At 39.5% G+C, this 19265-nt stretch overlaps 2 protein-coding genes and 1 long non-coding RNA gene across 3 annotated transcripts; all 3 read right to left on the reverse strand.

Annotated features, from left to right (window-relative positions):
• Positions 1 to 1598: 1598 nt before the first annotated feature.
• LOC114551707 (myelin-associated glycoprotein-like) lies at positions 1599 to 13096 on the reverse strand. The gene is given in 12 exon segments (XM_028572672.1): positions 1599 to 4402; positions 5026 to 5122; positions 5739 to 5838; positions 6870 to 7178; positions 7666 to 7806; positions 7809 to 7835; positions 7838 to 7924; positions 9076 to 9333; positions 9696 to 9992; positions 10546 to 10914; positions 11561 to 11636; positions 13010 to 13096. Coding segments are annotated over 11 exon segments (1890 nt in total). The 5' UTR covers positions 11607 to 11636; positions 13010 to 13096; the 3' UTR covers positions 1599 to 4243.
• Positions 13097 to 15404: 2308 nt separating this feature from the next.
• On the reverse strand, positions 15405 to 17113 carry LOC114551713 (sialic acid-binding Ig-like lectin 14). Its single transcript, XM_028572678.1, has 3 exons — positions 16788 to 17113; positions 15896 to 16216; positions 15405 to 15699 (listed from the first exon to the last, which is right to left on the reverse strand). The coding sequence occupies exons 2-3, from the start codon at positions 16191 to 16193 to the stop codon at positions 15527 to 15529; spliced, it is 471 nt and encodes a 156-aa protein (XP_028428479.1). The 5' UTR covers positions 16194 to 16216; positions 16788 to 17113; the 3' UTR covers positions 15405 to 15526.
• Positions 17114 to 17181: 68 nt separating this feature from the next.
• Positions 17182 to 17961, reverse strand: LOC114551714 (uncharacterized). The gene is made up of 3 exons (XR_003691986.1): positions 17891 to 17961; positions 17324 to 17450; positions 17182 to 17195 (listed from the first exon to the last, which is right to left on the reverse strand). It is a non-coding gene; the product is annotated as an uncharacterized LOC114551714 (long non-coding RNA).
• Positions 17962 to 19265: the final 1304 nt, after the last annotated feature.

Raw genomic sequence — 19265 nt, forward strand, 5'->3', positions numbered from 1 at the left:
TTTATTGTCGGAGGATTTCGTACATATGATGAGAGATGGAGAGAAACTTGTACCACTGTGAATCTGATTCAGAGTCTCACTCTCCTTCACACTTGTGTTCCCAGTAATTTTAACTTCCTTCACATCTATAAGACAAAACGATTTACTGTACTATACATAATATTGTAACACAAGTGGCTATATGAACAGCTCAACAACAACACGGATACATTAGATAATTATTATTCCACTCAAAAATACATTTATAAGATACAAGTTGTTTTACCCCTCTCTGCCTTATTTCTTTTTCTCTCCACAGTGATATCTGCTGAGGGACTCTGCTCATAAGGGACTCTCTCTTTTCTCGCCTCGCCTTATCAAAAAGATGTATTCAACCATTTTTGGGATTTAGCTTTGTTCACTTAACCAAAGAAGTGAAACTAAAAAAGTAAAAAGAGCACGGCACAAAGTTTCATTATGGTGATGTTGCTTTTCAAAAGAAAGAAAAGAGACAGCATGAGAAACAGACAGTTCACAGTTTGTTTTCTATCAATAATCAACTGTTTCCAGTTCGTATTGTTTTTATTTTATTTATGTTTGCGTGGAACTGAAGACAGATGAATTTGCTTGAGGCATGAAAGACTTGTTTAAAATAAAAGAGCAAGCAAACTACATAATTGCAGAAATCCTACTGTCATTAAGTAACAGTGCAAAACCCTGATCTTGATTATTGTGTCAATCATACAGTATGTGTAGAAAAAAAAAAAATCTCCATAATGATAATTATGATCACAACAAAGTATAGGACAAATTTGCTTTACAACACACTGTGACAAAAGATTAGGTAAGACATATTTGATATTTCTACTTTTTCAAAGAAATTTAATAAAAAATAAATAAAAACTGTGAAGCATTCGAAGACAGGAAGTGGTTATTGACTTTGTGCATACAGGCAATTTAAGAATGCTGGCCAGCATATCCATCATCAAGTCAACAGAACAATGTCTTAATAAAAGGCAAATCTGAGTCAGAATAGCTGGTTGACAAAAGCTTTGTTTACATGCACAGGGAACTGCATTTTTAACTTGTTTTGGCTTGAAGTGTGTTAATATGCTCAAAACCCCCTTATACCTAGCTCATTGCATTACATACCACTACATTTTGTAGATTTGCTCAGTTTTAAAAACAAATCTCCAGTATTTCATTCTGACTTCTTCAGTCAAATGTAACACAAAAAAGTTTTTAATACTTGATACATGACTTGAGGCTGGATAAGACAAAGGAATGCCTCCCAATGATATTGTGTCAATAAAGAGGTAAAAGATTTTGAAAATGGAAAACCTGCAGCAACTCGTACTCTCAGCTGCAGGTGAACAACTGTAACAATGCATGGCTTTGTAATATATTACCACCAACACTGGTGAGCAAGATCTCACTTATTTCATGTGTAGTTTACACAATGCACAGCATAATGGGTATGAAAAATGATCTTATACACTTTTTCCTCATTGTATTTCTTTGCCCTGCTTCATAGAGAACCCAAGGCTTCATCAACATGGTTTATTCAAACTGGTCTTTTAGCAGAGAGATTTTATTATTTTTTATTTATTAGGTTCATTTGAACAGCTTAAACTGAAGTACTCCTCATAGTGCAATTTTGTTTTCATATTGCCATCGCTGCCCATGAACAGTCTACCCATATATGGAGTTGCCACAGTGAGAAGCCTTTGCTGTGTTTTGTACTGCTGATTGTAAAACCAATTAGAAACAGCTCTCAGACACACTGCTGCCTTGATGAACTTAATCAATCATTTTAAATGAGACTGCCACAGTGCAGTGTTGTTTTATAACATACGTTTATAAAGCCTTAGTCAGAGCATGTGTATCAAAAGTAATTTAAGTCTTCAAGAAGAGATCATTGCACATCTCTAGCTAGATTTTAGTTTCCACTTGAGCACTATCAAAATCAATAAATACACAGTTACAATGTCTGTTTAGGAGGAGAAAATCAGAGGACAAGTTGCTTAATTTATGTTTAAAGTCAAACTGCAGCCACTATCTTCTAAGCATGATTCATTTAGACGCCAAGTGCTGTATTATGACTTACATTGTTAAAACAATCCAATATACAATACACAGTAATTATCTATTTGCATTTTCCCTACATTGAATGAAAGTGAGTAGACCCATTTAAAATATCAATCAAACGATTAAATGTCTTATTTAAAATGGCAGACCATGTTAGTAAGTTAAGGCTGCAGTGTGTCGATGAGTCGTGAGAGAAATAGAGATGTGGGACGTGCAAGATGTGATTCAAAGCGGAAGAAGCAGAGTGATGGCTTCATTGGGGGGTTGAGACTATTCTCATAAATGAAAGGGATACTCCACTGACTTACTGGCATAAAGGTCAGGTATTTGTCATGGACAGTACAGCTCAGAATGTGAAAACAGTTGCATAATGTCCTCCTATAATGCCACTCTGCTTGGTAAAGTCTGAGAAAATACAGAGTTACAAAAAAGGCGCATGGGGTTTTGAAAGACATGGGCCAATACCAGGCATGGAGGGCCTAACAAAAAGATGCTATTGGTTGCTTTGTGGGTACTGTGGAATACAGTGGGTTGGGAGGAGTCTGGACAGCTCAGTCCCTGTAGCTTTGCTTTTGCTGTAGATCCTTTTCAAGGGTTAATAGAAAAGTACACAGCTGGTATTGTACTTTAAATCAGCCTCAATTACAGTCAATAAGAAGGTCACAGCCTGCATGTAAACACAGCCTCAGATTTGACTTTGACTATAGTGCACACTAGTTTGATGTTGGTACTATTCACCAAGCTCATATTAAGACAATGTTCAGTCAAATGTATTTGAATGATGTGTGACATAAATGTGTGAGATAAAATGTTTGTACTTCTCACACTGGCTTGTATCCATAATTGAAGTGCATGTTGGGTATTTACTGTACATACTGACATCCATTCCCTATCAATATACGTCTTATTAATATATATATATATATTATTGACACCATCATTATCAAGTTAGACGATTAGTGTGCTTTGATATTACATCACAGGTTCATCAAATGTCTTTGAATAGCACAACCAGCTGGCTAGTCAGCATCACTTTTTGTCATTCAAACATCTGATGCAACCATGTGAGAAAAAAGCATCAACTTCTCAAGTGAAGTGATGCTCGGACTTCCCAAAGACCCCAGTGATCAATGATCTTTCAGCACAATTCGAACACACACACGCATACAAACACGCACATTGTCTAAATGAGAGAACACTTCTGCCACTCACGCTCAAATATATTGTGCTTTAGGTCTGTACTTTCCAGATCAATCAGAGAGCTAGAACCCATGCTTTAAGGAGAAGAAGTAGAAGATGAGACAGACATTTTGGCCACACTGAAGGAAATTCACCCAAAATCTCAACACATTCTACAGTTAACTGGAAAATACTGGAAAGAAGTTGTGGCATTTTTCAGAACTGGACAGTGTACCACTTCAATTTACAAAACCTCTTCAATTATTATCAAAAGTGATGGTGACATTTCTTCATTTTTTTTTGAGGCTACCGAGTCACAGCACACATTAAATACAACTACGTGTAAATAAGATGCTGAGATGCGTTTCCATCTCTAGCCTCAGTCACTCATCTTTTCGGGATGTAATTAACCAAAGGAAGGAGAGAAGAGAGGTTTGCTCTCTGCTGATAGACACACAAAAATATAAGGGAACAAAAAGCGCAGTTACTCCTTGCCCTGATGCTTCGACTGGCAGCAGACACAGTGACAGTTACAATACACAGATGTAGAGCAAATAGTGATGACGGATGCGAGCACTCAGATGTCTGTCTTTTGACAATAACATTGACAATCACAATGGAGAACATGGAGAAAGCAACAAAAAACGTGGTTGCTAGTTAACACTGCATGTTTTAGAGCCCATGTACTACAACTGAGGCTAACACATTTCCTTTTACATTGTCCAGTTGGTCATGCTCCGACCCAAAAAAGTACCAGTTTTCCCAAATGATGGCATGTGAAGGGGAGTCCTATGGAGAAGGGGCAGCTTGAGGCTGGGAGGGAGTAGTGGCATCAACATTATATGTGACAAATCTGAAGAAATGAGAAAAAAAGAGTCATATGCAGGATGGAATCCAGTAGAGGAAGGAGGGTTATTACACAGTTTTATGAGACAGGACATGTGTTGGGGCTGCCACTGCGTCTCGCATAGTCGAGGGATCAGGGAAGGATCGCGATTCATTTGGCTTTGATTTCCGTGTAGTTGCTGCCATCATCCCCCCTCCCTGAGGCCCCCTCCCTGGACCTGGCCCCGATAAACTCCAGAGCAGCGTAATTCAGCTCTTTCCTCTCCAGTCCTGCCATAGAGCCCACAGGTTGATAATCCCCGTCTTCTCCCTGCAGACAGAAGGACCGATCAGTGGCACAAATGACTGGCAAGGTGCTGGTGGCACCTCAGATGACAGAAGAGTGTGACAGACAACATAAAGAAAAAGTGTTAGTGGTTACTGGTCGACAACTGACAGGGAGACTGAGATGTATCCTGTTAGTTTGGCAATTTGTGTTAGCAATGAGGCAGCCATGCAGAAGGCAGTTTCGGAAACAAACGGCAGTGTACAGAACACAGAAGCTGATATGCGAGGAGATGTATCTGTCACTGAGGCTTGTGGTTTGTAATGGGGATTGGTTTAGGAACCTTACCGTAGTTTCCTCTAGAATGGAGTTAAACTTTGAGCCCAACAGCTCTGTCTTAAGCTGTGCGAGAGTTAGGGAGAGAAAAAACAGACAGAAAAACGCAGAGAAGCGATGAAAGCAAGAGAAAACAGTGTCTGGAAAGGTCATGGTTGGAGCCACTGGAGTGCTAGTGGGAGAGACTCCTATTTCCTCATTTTCAGAGGTCAAAATGGGGTCTCATAATTTACAACTTGTTGCATAACACAAAACTGTAACCCCAAACAATCTGAGAATGGTCATCCAACCCATCCATCATAATCATAATCATTGACATCAGCATGTCTCACCACTTTCTTCCTCAGATTTTGTTTGTCCTTCTTGACTGCGCTGTAGTACAAAGCTGGGTTCTCCAGGACCACGTCCTGCCTAGGGTTGCCATTCTCTCTGGGGGACGGAGTCACATAATCAGACTCGGTCTCGACTGCCACTAACGCAGGGCGACACGCCAAGCCTGGGCATCCATTTTAAAACAACAAGCTCTGTAAGGTTAAGCTGGAGGCCAACTGTGGGTGTGAGGTGATGTGGTTATTTTATGGGTTTAGTCGCTGAGTTCACACCCACTTCAGGGGTGATTTGTCAGAGAAAGCGTGCAAATTGGTGGGGTCCAAATATACCTTGAGGCTAAAATAAAGCACCTTTGTTAAGAGGACTACCTGGGTTTTTATTTAGCATAGCTAGCAAGGATACAGAAGCAGTGTCAGAGCAGGGACTCGAAATATAAGGTTAGTCCAGCTTGCTGACCCACTCCCCAAGGCAGCCAATGTGGATCTCCAGGGATTTCAACGGGGACTTGTCGTGGCAAAGAAACTGCTAAATTGCTCTGGATAAATGATTATCACGTCCACATCAATCCCACATCCACTCATATACAATGTGCATCAATGTGTTTTAGAATGGATGACTAGGCTCAAGTGTTTCCTTGGATTTTAGAAAATGCTGAGTGAGGAAAACGACTTCTGCCTCGCATCGGCCTCTCCATTAGTTTGTCATTTATACTCACTTCTTGTTATTGTGGCCAACATATCGCACTGCTGCAATGATGAAGGCTATGACCGCCACTCCTCCAATGGTGCCAACTATTACTGCCATCATGTACTTTTCTGAAAACAAAGGTGATCAAAATTAAAAAAAACGAGGGTATACGAGTCACATAGAAAAACTGTGTACCTAGCCGACAAGAAGGCACACTATAAGTTAAAGAAGAGCATAGGGAAGAGGAAGACAGGGATTGACTTAATCACAACAGGATTGCATCTATTTAGGGAGAAAAGGTCTTTGTTTTTCCAATGAGAACACAATAAGTAGGAAAAGAAGAAAATAATTCTAATTCTAATGTTAGTAGAAAAAAAAAAAAACATGGCGAAAAATCAGCGTTGTGCTCACTGCTATAGCTTGCAGAGAGAGATGCTCTCTCCATTGGAAACAGTGACCTTTTTCTGCAAAATGTCAACTGGTGCGTTTGGTGTGAAAGCCCTTTTCATCTGTCTCTAAATACTCCTACGCCCAAGTACGTCCTCCCTACTTAAGAGACATTTTTAAAAACAAACTTCAAATGTGTTTCATTTCTTAATACAGAAATAGAAAAGGCTATACTACAAGCTTAATACAGTATTTCCCTTAAACAGCTGGGCACTGGAGTTTTTCGTAAACTTTACTCAAACAGAAGGAAATTTGGGGACTATTTTCTGCTGTGGATCCATACACAATTAATTAACTTATGGCAGCAGGACAGTGTATATGGTATCGGCTTAAAACAAACTACAGTGCCCATAATTATATTCATGGTAATAAAGGAAACATGTCACCCAGTGCAACATAGGCTCTTTGATGTTTTTTTAAATAGTTTCTGGACAACAATGGAGCTCTATGGCACAGAGGAATACGTTTAACAGACAAAACATGTTAATAGGATCAATTTACAGTTGGTTTTGGTCTTTTCATGGGCTCTGTTGACATAAAGAAAAACATAGAATATCACCAGACTTACTGCATAACACAAAGGAATGCTATTAGATAGATGGTGAGGAGGAGGCAGAGGCAGAAGGAGGACATTCTGATATGGTTTATCAAACATTACAACAAAAATCACAAGTAAGTAATCTGTTTTGGTGTACAGTTAGTCTCAACTCACTCTCTTGCTGTAGCTCCAGGTGTATGCTCTCTCTCCCGTACATGTTGTAGAAGCTGCAGTGGACGTTGACGGCAGGGCCGCCGTTGTCGACCCTCTCACCTTTCTCCCGCAGCTTGATCATACCCGTGGAAGTGTGTCCGTCTGTGTGCGTGTAGAAGTTGTACCGGCCGTCTGTTTCATTGATGGTGATGTTCAGGTCGGGCAGGTAGAACTCGATGGTGGGTTCTGGGTTTCCTGTGGCGATGCAGACACACTGGACACCCTCCCTCACCACTGTGCACTTTGACTCATCCAGAAGGACCGGGGCATCTATTGAAGAAGGAGACAAGAGAGTAAAAGAGCTAAAATAACAGCATTGAATATGAATATGAAACACAGTTATCTCGCAGTTATGCTTCATAAAACATGCTTAAACAACCACTTTGTATATATTTGTCTCTGTTTCAGCATTTATTGTTTATTATTATTAATGTTTAATATTTTGTTTGTATGTATCCACCCAATCACCAAAGCAAATTCCATGTAGTTCCACTACTGTGGCAATAAACTGCTTTCTGATTCTGATATTTTGGTCTGGACCAATTATCCAATTATTCTTATTTTCTTAATGGAAGTAGGAAATTGTAAACCAAAAAAGCAGAGTATTTTACTTCAAAAAACTTGAAACAAGATCTTTAGAAATGCTCATTACAGATGATCCAAGTATTGCCATGATCCTTTTGAGCTGCAGATCATTATAATTCTATGTCCTAGCTACGTTTTACACTACTGTCATGCAGGACAGTGAAGCACTCACACTCAACAGTGATGTTGAAGGAGCTACTGGCTCTTCCGTGCTCGTTCTCGGCCAGGCAGCGGTACTGCCCGTCTCCCTGCGGTGTGATCTCTACGATCTCCAACACTGACAGCTCGTCGGCGGTGATGGTCCCCACCAGCTCCCGTCCTTCAGCCAGGTGAGGGTTGGGGCGGGCTGCCCTGGGTGCTACAGTGCAGGGCCAGCGAGGATCCCTCTAGTACCGTCATAGAGTCGTTTACAAGGGGCTCGCGGGGAGGGTCTGCAAAGCAATGTAGAGACATTTTAGATTTTTTTCTTATTTAGATTTTGGAAAATACTTTGTTATCACGTACACTGTAAGAAAATACAAGAGATGGTCTACTACCTGTACATCTAAGAGTAAAACAACTTAAGCGGAATCATATGTTTAACATTGTTAATGGTCATGCCCCCAAATATTTATGCTCTAATGTAACCACGGTCCACATACAGCATAGTCATAATACTAGGGTCACCATCCGCTCCTGCATAGTTCCTAGAGCTAATAATGCAATTAAAAATTCTTTCTTTTACACTGGTATCATGGCATGGAATAGTTTGCCTACTGCTACAAAACTCCTATCATCACCAGGGATTTTTAAAAGACAGGTCAAGCAGCTTTTATGGAACAAGATGAATATTTATTGATGAATTGGATAGTTTTTACATCATTTTTGTTTCTTATTTATTTTGTGTGTTTATTTTTATGTTATGTCTTTATTCCATTCCTAATACTGTATGTCTTTTTAGTCTGAGTTTGTCTGCTGTCTATTGTTTCCTGTTTCTAACACCAAGGACCATGCTGGAAATAAGTATTTTACTTTAGCATGTCATCCTTTTGATTACTGTTTTATCGTCTTGATCTAGAAATAAATAAATCAATCAATATCAACTGACAAAATGTAGTTAGAATGGGAAAAAAAAATTTTGTTTGTGAACATGTCATGGCCTTTTAAGTTGATATGGCAAACTTGTGAGTAAAAAGTTGCTTATTTACTGTACACATGCAGCAGTTACAGAAAAGGATTATCATTCCTTTTGGAGTCATGTTTCTACGAATGTTTTGAAGCTTTTTCCATTGAAGAGGCTTTTGTGTTGTAACTGAATCCAGGCTGAGAAAAGTTTTTGTACTTCACCCAGCTGCAAACTTTTAAGAGGCACGTAAGCCTACAGAAGATGAGTATTTGATACTCAAAACATTTTCAGTAGACTATTCCTTAATTGTGTTGATGGGAGAATTCAAGCTAATTGTACAATCCAAACTCATTTTAAATAATCCCCTAAACTTTTAAATGCAATGTAACTTGCTGAGTCCTGATTCCCTACTACATACAAACTGAATGTACAATAATGTTGGAATCGGGACACACAGCAACTATCTCAGAGACTTACACTTGACAGCCAGGTACAGTGAAGTGTTCATGGTGCCGTAGCCATTGTCCCCAACGCAGGTGTAGATTCCCTCCTGCGCAGGCGTCACATCGTCCAGGGAGAGGGAGACGTTGGACGCCGTGTCCCACAACAGCTCCTGGTCTCCGAACATCCAGGAGATCCTGGGAGGAGGGTTACTGTCCACCTCGCAGTGCAGCATCACAGAGCTGCCCTCCATCACTTCAGAGGACACGTTCACCCAAACAGAACGTGGAGCATCTGGGACGGAAGGTAAGACAAAGAATTTATTGTCCCAGGACATTGTGTCTGAACAACACTCATTTTAAATAATGACTGCCTCTTAAAAGGAAAATGGCTGGCAACATATAACTCAATGTAGGACAGCGATGTATGCATGCATGACAAAAACACTAAAGAGGATATGTTTGACTTTTTGGAAACGTATTAACCTTTGACTGGAAGACACTCAAGAATGAAATCAGCTTGATAGGAAACATAATAGCTGTTAGGACTCTAGTATGGCATGTCAGACACAACAGTCCCTTTAAGACTATAGACAGAGGTGGAAAAGCATTGTTATTACTCAATGGCCCTATAGTGCGAGGTGCCTTTTAACTTACACTTGACGTCCAGAGAGATGAGCCTCTCATAGACCAGTGTGGTGTTGGGGTAGTAGACCCTGCAGCCCAGGAGCTGCCCGTTGTGCATGGGTCTGGGCGTGAATGTGAGGGTGCTGGAGAGTACCGCCGTGTTGCTCTCCTCCAGGTAGTCAGCACTGAACTCTGGGTCAGGCAGGTAGTCGGTGTACATCCACTGGATCTCTGGAGTCATGTCGGGGCAGTTGTCTGGAGCGTAGCACGTCAGCTCCAAACTCTCATCGCTGACAATCTCCTCCGGGACATCGATGTTGGGTTGATCTGGTGGACAGGAATGCAAAGACTTTACTGGATTTCTTAATAATAGTAAGAGGAACTTTATTTGTAAAGCAGTATTTTATCTCCATGCAGACAGCATAAGCCCTGTTTTCACCGGGTTTTAACATCTGTTCTGAGTGACATGATCACAGATGGACAGCTCTACAGTTCAGGTGAGAACGCACCCAGGATAGGAGGCATTTTAGTATGGATTAAGATCTGATCACTTAGACCACATTCGGAGGTCGTCTGGGACGCATAAGTCCAAATTCTTTTAAAAGTGTGTCCTGTGTTAAGTTAAAACTAGAGCAAATATACTGTACCAATCATTAAAATATAATAGTACCGTACAAAATCTAAAACAATAACACAAAATAAGTAGAATAAAAGAATGGAAATGACAAAGAAAGATTAAATGGAAAGGTCTTTTGAAAGAATTGTTTTCAGCCTTTGTGTTGAAGTGATTAAAAGGCAAAACTCTTTACTATTACGGATTTCATATTTCTGGTTTATTGGTTACAGTTGAATGTATATTCCACTCTGATCAGTGACTTACCCAGAACTTTGAGCTCAGAGAAGTCTGGGTACGTATACATGTTGGCTCCACCAAGGTCAGCACGAAAGTAGTATCTCCCTGAGTGCTCTGTACCAATGTTGTTGATGAGCAGAGTGCAGTTTCTCTGGTGCAGGTCACCCAGGAGCTTGGTGCGGCCCTTGTAGCTCTCGTGCACAACGTCTGTGCGTGATTTGAAGACAACGGGAGGGAAGAGTTGAGGGTACGGCTGGCCAAAGTACCAGATACCGTGAGTGCCACGGTACGGCCTGATACCAGACGGATACATGAAGGTGCATGGAATGACCACACAGGAGTTGGTCATGGCCGAGATGTCCCGAGGTACCCAAACGTTCCACTGGCAGCTGGCATCTGAGAGAAGATCAGAGACAGACAGTGGTGGAATGTAACTAAGTACATTTACTCAAGTATTGTATGCATGTACAAATTTGAGGTTCTTGTACTTTACTTGAGTCTTTTCGTTTCATGCCACTTTCTACTTCTACTCCACCACATTTCAGAGAGAACTATTGTACTTTTTACCCCACTAATCTGACAGCTTACTAGTTACTTTACAAATTAAGATTTTGTAGTTTATAAAATACAATGTTTTATTATAGATTATTTAAAATACCCAACAATATATAGGCCTACAAGTACAGCTGAAATGATTAGCCGATTAAACACTTAGTTGGTTGACAGAACTGTTTGGATCGTTTCCAGTTTCTAAAATGTGAGGATTTTTCTGCAGAGTACTTTTACTTTTATTATTGTTAAGTAAATTTTTGTGATGATACTTACATACTTCTACTTAAGTAACATTTTCAATGCAGGACTTTTACTTGTAACAGAGTATTTTTACAGTGTGGTATTAGTACTTTTACTAAAGTAAAGGATCTGAATAATTTTTCCACTGCTGGAGACAGTGTAAAATCACTGCATGTATAGTGGTTGGTGTGAGGCACAATGGAAGAATATGTCTACCATCAAACAAGGAAGAGGAAAAGGAATGTATTACCATTAATGATCAACAGCAGTGGTAAGAGCAGCTCCAAACACCACATGGTCTCTGCTCAACGTTGGACCATAGACGTCTGGAACAAATAAGATCCTGTCAGTCACACATTCATCATCATCGAGAGATGTCCTGTTTACAGCTCTGGTGCTGCTGCGTGACTCAGACGCTACATCTACCTCCAAGAATCACACAAATTCTCACAGTGTTTCTGAGATTTAACAGTTTGGATTCTGGGTTTTGAGTATAGCATCAGGTGCCAAAAACTCCATCAAAAAGTAGGGCTGCACCGATCCGATATTAAGATCGGATATCGGCCTCGATATTGACAAAATAGCTGGATTGATGATAAAAATTAACAGATCCATCCAAGTTTTTTTGTTTTTTGTTTTTTCATCGCAGCATATCCTAAAGTAATTTATCAGCAGCACGTGTGTCACATGCTGGAAGAGTTGAGTTAACCGTTAAGCAACATGGAGCGAGCCAAAGAGTTGGCTGTGTGGAGATAGTTCACGCTTGCCACGCCAACTAGTTCGTCGGCTGTTTGCAATGTCTGCAAAGTAAATGTTTCAAGGGGTGGTGGTACCAATGCAAAGTACAATACTAGATTTGAATGCACATTTTTTTAATAACAAATAAATAAGAATTCAATACATTACATCTATGTTATTTGGTCTTAGTTAGGAAAGTAATGTTGAGTTAGGAAAGTCTGGTGCCTTTAGTCTCTTCCACATGGTGGAAGGAAGGTATAAGGTGGAAGGTATACAGTTTATTATTAATTCAACAACGGTATCGGATCGCTATCGGGTATTGACAGATACACAAAGCCCTGGCATCGGTATCGGGACTGAAAAAGTTGGATCGGTGCATCCCTATCAAAAAGTAGTAGAATGTGTTTGATAAACAACTTTTGAAAACCACAAAGAAAAACAAAGTAGTTTTGATCTTTAGGACTATGCATTTAAAAAAAAAAATGTAAAAGTCCCAAAGGTTGTACAATTTGCTCAGCCTACAGAGGAAAATCTAGTCTTTTCACTGAATCACTTATCACCAAAATTGGAGTTAGGCGATGTTCGCATCACAATATGTTCCTCTGCAAAATTAAACATTTAGAAACATTTGCCAACAAGCAATTCCACTTTCAAATTTTTTGTACTCATCACAGATGGCTCTGTATCAGTTTTCGTCTAAACACAAAAGCTTATTTAATGCCTCAGATGAAACAAAATTGATAAAACACAGCAGCGAAAAGTCAAAGACATACATTATTATACAGGACCACAATGGAAATAAGTCTTGGACTTTATTGTGGTTTTATCCTCGGTTGTATTTTATGTCCTTTTATCATGTGTAAGGCACTCTTACAATTAAATAAATCAAATCAAAAATACAAAAGCACCATGAAGTACCTTTTGTTAGCAAACTGTCCTTTGACTTGTACTGTGGTCCTACCTTGAAATGCTGATGGTTAGAAACAGACAGAAGCTCTGCAGGACAGCGTGTCAGCAGCTCCACTAGAGGGCGCTCACTCACACCCAGACAGCTTGACAGCCTTCTTCTCTGTAACAGAAACAAAAAAAAATGAGTGACATCAGCATCATCAGGGCATGACATCACTCACAGCCCCCTTGCTCTCACAGAGCCGTAGTAAGTGACACAATTAAATACAAACTCAGCGTCAGCCAGCACCTGCTTGCCCCCCCACCCCCTCAGTGGAGTCACTCATTACGGCCGCCATACGTAAGCCCGTCCAATGAATGACACTCACTGTTGACCGAGCTCTTACACAACACCAAACCCCAGTCATCACACACACATCATGTCATCAGCAGATTACTGATACTATCTGCGCTATAGTTCAAATACATCAGGAGGTAAGGGAGACCAAGAACGGAATTCAGTGATTACAGAACAAATGCCACTGCATTTATTAAAGAAATAGCACAAGTAAAGGCACATAAAACATTCATTATCACAGCCGAATAAAATTCTTTTCTTTTTTTAAATCCCACTGCAGATGGTTTTGCTCACTTGATATCTTTATGTTTTTGTGTCTGGTTGTTTTTTGTTGGTTTTCTCTTCTCTTGTCTCTCTGTTCATAGTCTGGGATATCAACTCAGTTGTGGATCCACATAGAGGCATGTAAAGACATTGTATGTTGTGGTTACTTTTTATATACAGTACATCTATATACTGTATGTACACGTATTTTCACCTAGCCTACTTGTATGCACATAATAGTCCTATGTTTATGTTTTACCATTATTTGTTCAGCTCTGTTGTCTTTGCTTTTAGCTCTATTCCTATTGCTGTCTTAATTGTTCTTGGACACGTGTGTAGGTACATTGGGAGCAACTTAAAACCAGAGTCATATTCCTCGTATGTGGATACAGACCGATATATGTAGTACACAGACAGATATTTAGGCCAAAGTGGACTAATCTGTTTTTAGCCTATGGCCTTCATCAGAGCATGCTCTTTGTGTCCATATCAACCTTGTCCTGAAGATCTGTGTGTGTGCTACCTTTTTACCTTTGAGTAGTCAGCAAATGTAGCCACAGTTGTGTTCAGGTGTTGTGCTGTACAGATGTACTGTCCAGAATGTTCCGCCGTCACGTTAGGGATGACGAGTGTGGCTGAGCCAGTGTTGTTCTGCAAGTGAGTATCAGGTCCAATGTGTAGGTTTGTGTTGGAACCCAGTACAGTCCATGTGATGTGAGACGGAGGGAAACTTTCAACACTGCAGGTCAGATTCAGAGCATCTCCCTCCTTAACAGTTGTGTCCCCAGTGATTACACATCTCCTCTTATCTGTGAAGAACATTTTAAACAAGTTATTTGAAGTTAAAATACCTTAAAGGGTTCAGAAACCAATAAAAGTTTTTTTTCAAATTATATGTATGACAGAATACATTTAAGTAATTTAGAAAATTTGGAAGACCAAGTCCTTACATACATTATACAATATTTTAGACCATATACATAAAGTGTGGGAATATCTGTCAATATATACATGCATGCAGGTTAGTGTAGCGCAAAATTCTTTAATTATTTAAAACATGTGCTTCTAGTGAGGTTAAGAACTACCTGCACACCTTCCCAATGCCTCTATAGGTCCAAGGACTTGTTAAAATGTATTTCCATTATTAACTAAAAAGGTGCAGAGCAGAGGTGGTGTTGGCCGATTTTGCCGGGGCTACAGCCCCGAATGTTTTATGAATAGCCTCTCGCTCTCCTTTTTTTTTTTTTTTTTTTTTTTTTTTAATAAGTATAATATAATAAAAAAAAGCCCCAGAATGGCACATCTAAATTAAGAAGGAAATTATTTTCCAACGCATTCGCAGTTCTTACATTGTTTGTAGAACTCATGGTAGAACTGTGACTTTGTCCAGTTTATTTTTCTGAGGCGAATAGAACGGGCAGCTACGTGCGGGGTCTGACCATGCTGTATTTGTCACCACACAAACCTGAAAAAAAAAAACCTTGGCCTTTGGGATGGCAGGCCAGTTATGATTAGGCCAAATTTTGGCGTCATCTAAATTACATCTACAAACTGGCCAGCTAAAATGAACATACACTGGCTATTAACAAGCTGGGCAAGCCAATTGCAGTTTTGCACTGCATTCAGTTTATTTAAATGGGTCCGGGCTAAGCCCTGAAACTCCTCAAGTCCTAGAAACGCCCCTGGTGCAGAGCTGTGAAAGTTATTCAGTATGAATTTGGACAGCTATTTAAGGTTGTTCTCTGCTCTAAACAGAGTTAAGAGGTTCAGTTCCCTAGTTAGAAGAAAGTTGTTGTTGTTTCAATGTACTTACATATCACTGTTACATCAACTTTTTTCACCAGGGTGTTGTTCAGATGATTTGCAATGCAGAAGTACGTTCCAGAATTTGTAGTTGTCATGTTAGAGATGACCAAAGTCTCCATTTTATTGTTTTCCTGCAGGAAGGTCTCAGTTTCTTTCTGCAGGTCAGTTAAAATGTCGTTTTTGCAGATTTGTTTCTGTTCCGTTTTGCATGTTTCTGTCAGAAGATGTATACCACTTGATGAGAGATGGAGGGAAACTTTCAACACTGCAGCTCGGAATCAGAGTCTCACCCTCCTTCACACTTGTCTTCCCAGTGACTGTAACTTCCTTTACATCTATGAGACAAAATCAAAGACTGTATTATATACATTAGAGTTTAGCGTCCCTAAATTCCAAACCTTCCTGCAAGCACATGCTGTTAAATCCTACACAGTTTAGAAAAAAAAGCATCCAAAATTGCATGAGAGCACACATTTCTCCAAACAAACATTTTAGATGAAGTGAGAATAAAGTACAGTATGTTTTACTTACAGGCCACATTCAGAGTGACAGTCTCCTCTGTAGTGATGTTGTTGGTGAAGCTGACCTTACAGCTGACATTGGTGCCGTGGTGTTCAGCTGAAGAGTTAAAGGTCAGGGTTGAGCTGTGTCTCTGAGTGACAGCAGTCAGATTCTCAGTCCTGAAAGCAGTGATGTTTCCTGTGATGTGAGAGTCCTTCTCTCCTGCTCCTCTCCACGTCCAGCTGATTTCAGGAACAGATCCAGAGCAGAGACCAGGAGCAATGCAGCTCAGTGTGCTCTGCTGTCCCTCTGTCAGAGGAGGAATCATCACTGTGGGCTTCTGGGTCAGATCTATTAGACGATTAAACACTTAGTTGATTGATATAACAGTTTTGATCGTTTCAACATTCTAAAACAAATTTTTAATTGAGTACTTTTACTTTTAATACTTTAAGTACATTTTCCTGATAATACTTACATACTTTTACTGAAGTAACATTTTCAATGCAGGACCTTTACTTGTAACAGAGTATTTTTAACAGTGTGGTATTAGTACATTTACTTAAGTAAAGGATCTGAATACTTCTTCCACCACTGACAGGGGAAATGATTAACAGAACTTCTCCAGTTACTAGGAAGGAATTGAATAAGGTTTTGTTATATTAGTGCGTTTTTTTATTATTTTATGTTTACAGTACACTGGGAAGCACCACGCAGAATATTTGTTAAACATTTTAATGGAGCAATAAGTAACAGTTAAATCAAGAACTGCTGCACTTCCTACTGGTTGCCCTAAGAGGTCGACACGCCAAGCATTACTTTATGCTCCATTAAGACTGTAAATACACCAATCATTATGGTGCAGTTCATAAGCACAAAAATGAACATCATCAATGTTTATAGTTGTTGTAGCTCTTCATACCTTTAACAGAGACAGTTGTTCTTGGAGAGAATGTAAATCCATCTGTATTCCAATACAGTAAACCATTAACTCTGAGCTGATATGATCCAGAGTCTGACTCAGTGAGGTCATTGACGATGATGCTGCAGTTCCTCCGACTCACATCAGGCTCCAACAGTGACACTCGTCCTTTGAACCCAGACTGAGTTTTGTTGTTGTTCTTGTTAGTGTGGAATATGATGTCTGAATCACCACAGTTTGGTTTGGATGGTTCATATTTGTACCAAACTAGATGTTGGGGTGTAAAGTAATAACTGGTGGTGAAAGAACAGGGTATCACAACAGAGTCCAGCCTCTGCTCTTATTTCTCCTTCACTAAGAGTGAAACAGAATCCTTTATCACAGAATTCTGTTTCCCCACTGATGCACCTGTTCATAAAAAAAGTGACAGGGGATATTTAGATTTTGACATTGCACCATAATATATATAAAAAGGATATTATCATGGCTAAATATTTTTATCTGATTTGTTCAAATCTTTAATGTTGCCATCATACCAAGATTATAATAAAGATGCATACATGTTTCTCTGACAGAGAAGAGCAGAGTCGCCCAGATGAGAACAAACATCCTGATTTGATGATTGAGTCAGTCAGTGTCTCCCTCCACAGGACAAATCATACACTGAAAATGCAGTAAACACAGAGACTGAAGCACAGGAAGCTCCACTGCTGACATCACAGATCTTAAAACAGGATCTTGCAAGTTCAGTTATTCCGTATTTGCGAGATTAAACTTGTTTACCCCGGTAGTGTGACTGTCCTGACATTTGTTACGGTAAAGCTTTTTGTGACAATAATTGTTCTCAAAAGGTCCTATATACTGCAAGTGAACTTTTCCTATGATAATCTTTACTGTTAACTGCAGCTTTGGGCACCCAGAATCATTTACTGAATGCACCAACTGCGACAAATACAAACAAATTAATCATCACTCTTATTCCAACACAATCCACCTTTACTTCCAGAAAATCCAGAAAAGTCAATGTTTTAAAAAATAAAAATCAACTTCTAATTACAGTCCAAAAAGACATTTTAAACATAAATATAAATGTTGCATTTTACCTCTCTGTCTCGCACTCCAGCTCTCTTTTCTCCACAGTGGTTTCGGCTGAGTGTTCCTGCTCTGAACTGCCTCTTCCTCTCCTCACTTTTCTATTTCTTCCCTTTTTGTGCAACAATAAGGTTTCAGGACATTTCCCCACACATCGCTCATTTCTCCTCTCCTGAGATTGACAGGCTTTTATGAATTTATAAACTCATAATATCACAGTGTGTGTCAAATTTCAAGGTTGCGCCTTTACAGTAACATTGAATGATGAAAAGAGTTTGTTTGTTCGCTGGTTTAGGTTTTTTGATCCTATCCATGACTGTGAAGTAATGTGAAAGTTTTTGAATAAGGGAAGTAATGAACAACGTATGTTATATGCATAACACATAGCCTACAGCTGTAATGGTCTGTTTTACAAGCTAATATGTGCAGAGAGTTGAGTGATGGCAGTCAAATTAGCATTGCTTTTGTCATGCATTAAAATGATCACTTGTGACAGATGAAGTACAGCCCCACCCAAGACGATTGTGATTGGTTTAAAGAAATGCCAATGAACCAGAGCACCTTTTTCAATGTTGTGTGGACTAGCCAGACCTTCCTCTGGAGCGCTGTGATCTGTGAGCTCTGTGCTCTGTGCCGGTTGCATGGCAAAGTCAGACGTATCAGCGGCACAGAGGTACCCTTATAGTTTTAGTTTCATAAAATGTGCTGTACCCAAAAACATATTACACATATAACGCTGTCAGGCAGAGAAAAGTACGCCATTTAGCACACAGACAAAGATTGTAGGCAGTGCTTTTCATTCATTCCACATTTATTAGGGTTAGGACTATTATGTACACATGTATGTGAAAAAATGGTGTATTTATAAATATACATATAAAAATATGTCAAAAGCACCAATGACCAACAACAAAATAAAATCTACAAATGTATGTCTAGCCTATATCAACAAGTGTTTATGTAAGTGTAAACAATATATAAATAGTACAAAGAAAAAATATTAAATAGATAAACATGGAGTGGGTAGATATGTACAGTATAGGCTATGTATAGTCTATAACATTATACAGTATTTATACCATGTAGGATTTATGTGGAAAAGAATATGGAGAAGTCAGACATGTCTGTGTGGTTGTCAAACCATAGGCTATCAGACTTGTCAACATGACATTTATCATCATATATTAAATACATAACTTACACGCCTAAGTAATTTGAGTGGTGAAAAGCACGAAAATGCAAAGGATTGCAGTAAAATCAGTAGCTACCAACTACCTGGCTACAAACTATCTGAAATCACACAATTGCTGAAGATGTGTGTTATGGGTCTGTGTCTGTTTCCCTGTCCTGTCTGTAAGGCGGTTACACACCAACCAGACGGCCAAC

The sequence above is a fragment of the Perca flavescens genome, unplaced genomic scaffold, assembly GCF_004354835.1.
Source record: "Perca flavescens isolate YP-PL-M2 unplaced genomic scaffold, PFLA_1.0 EPR50_1.1_unplaced_scaf_39, whole genome shotgun sequence".
NCBI lineage: Eukaryota > Metazoa > Chordata > Actinopteri > Perciformes > Percidae > Perca > Perca flavescens.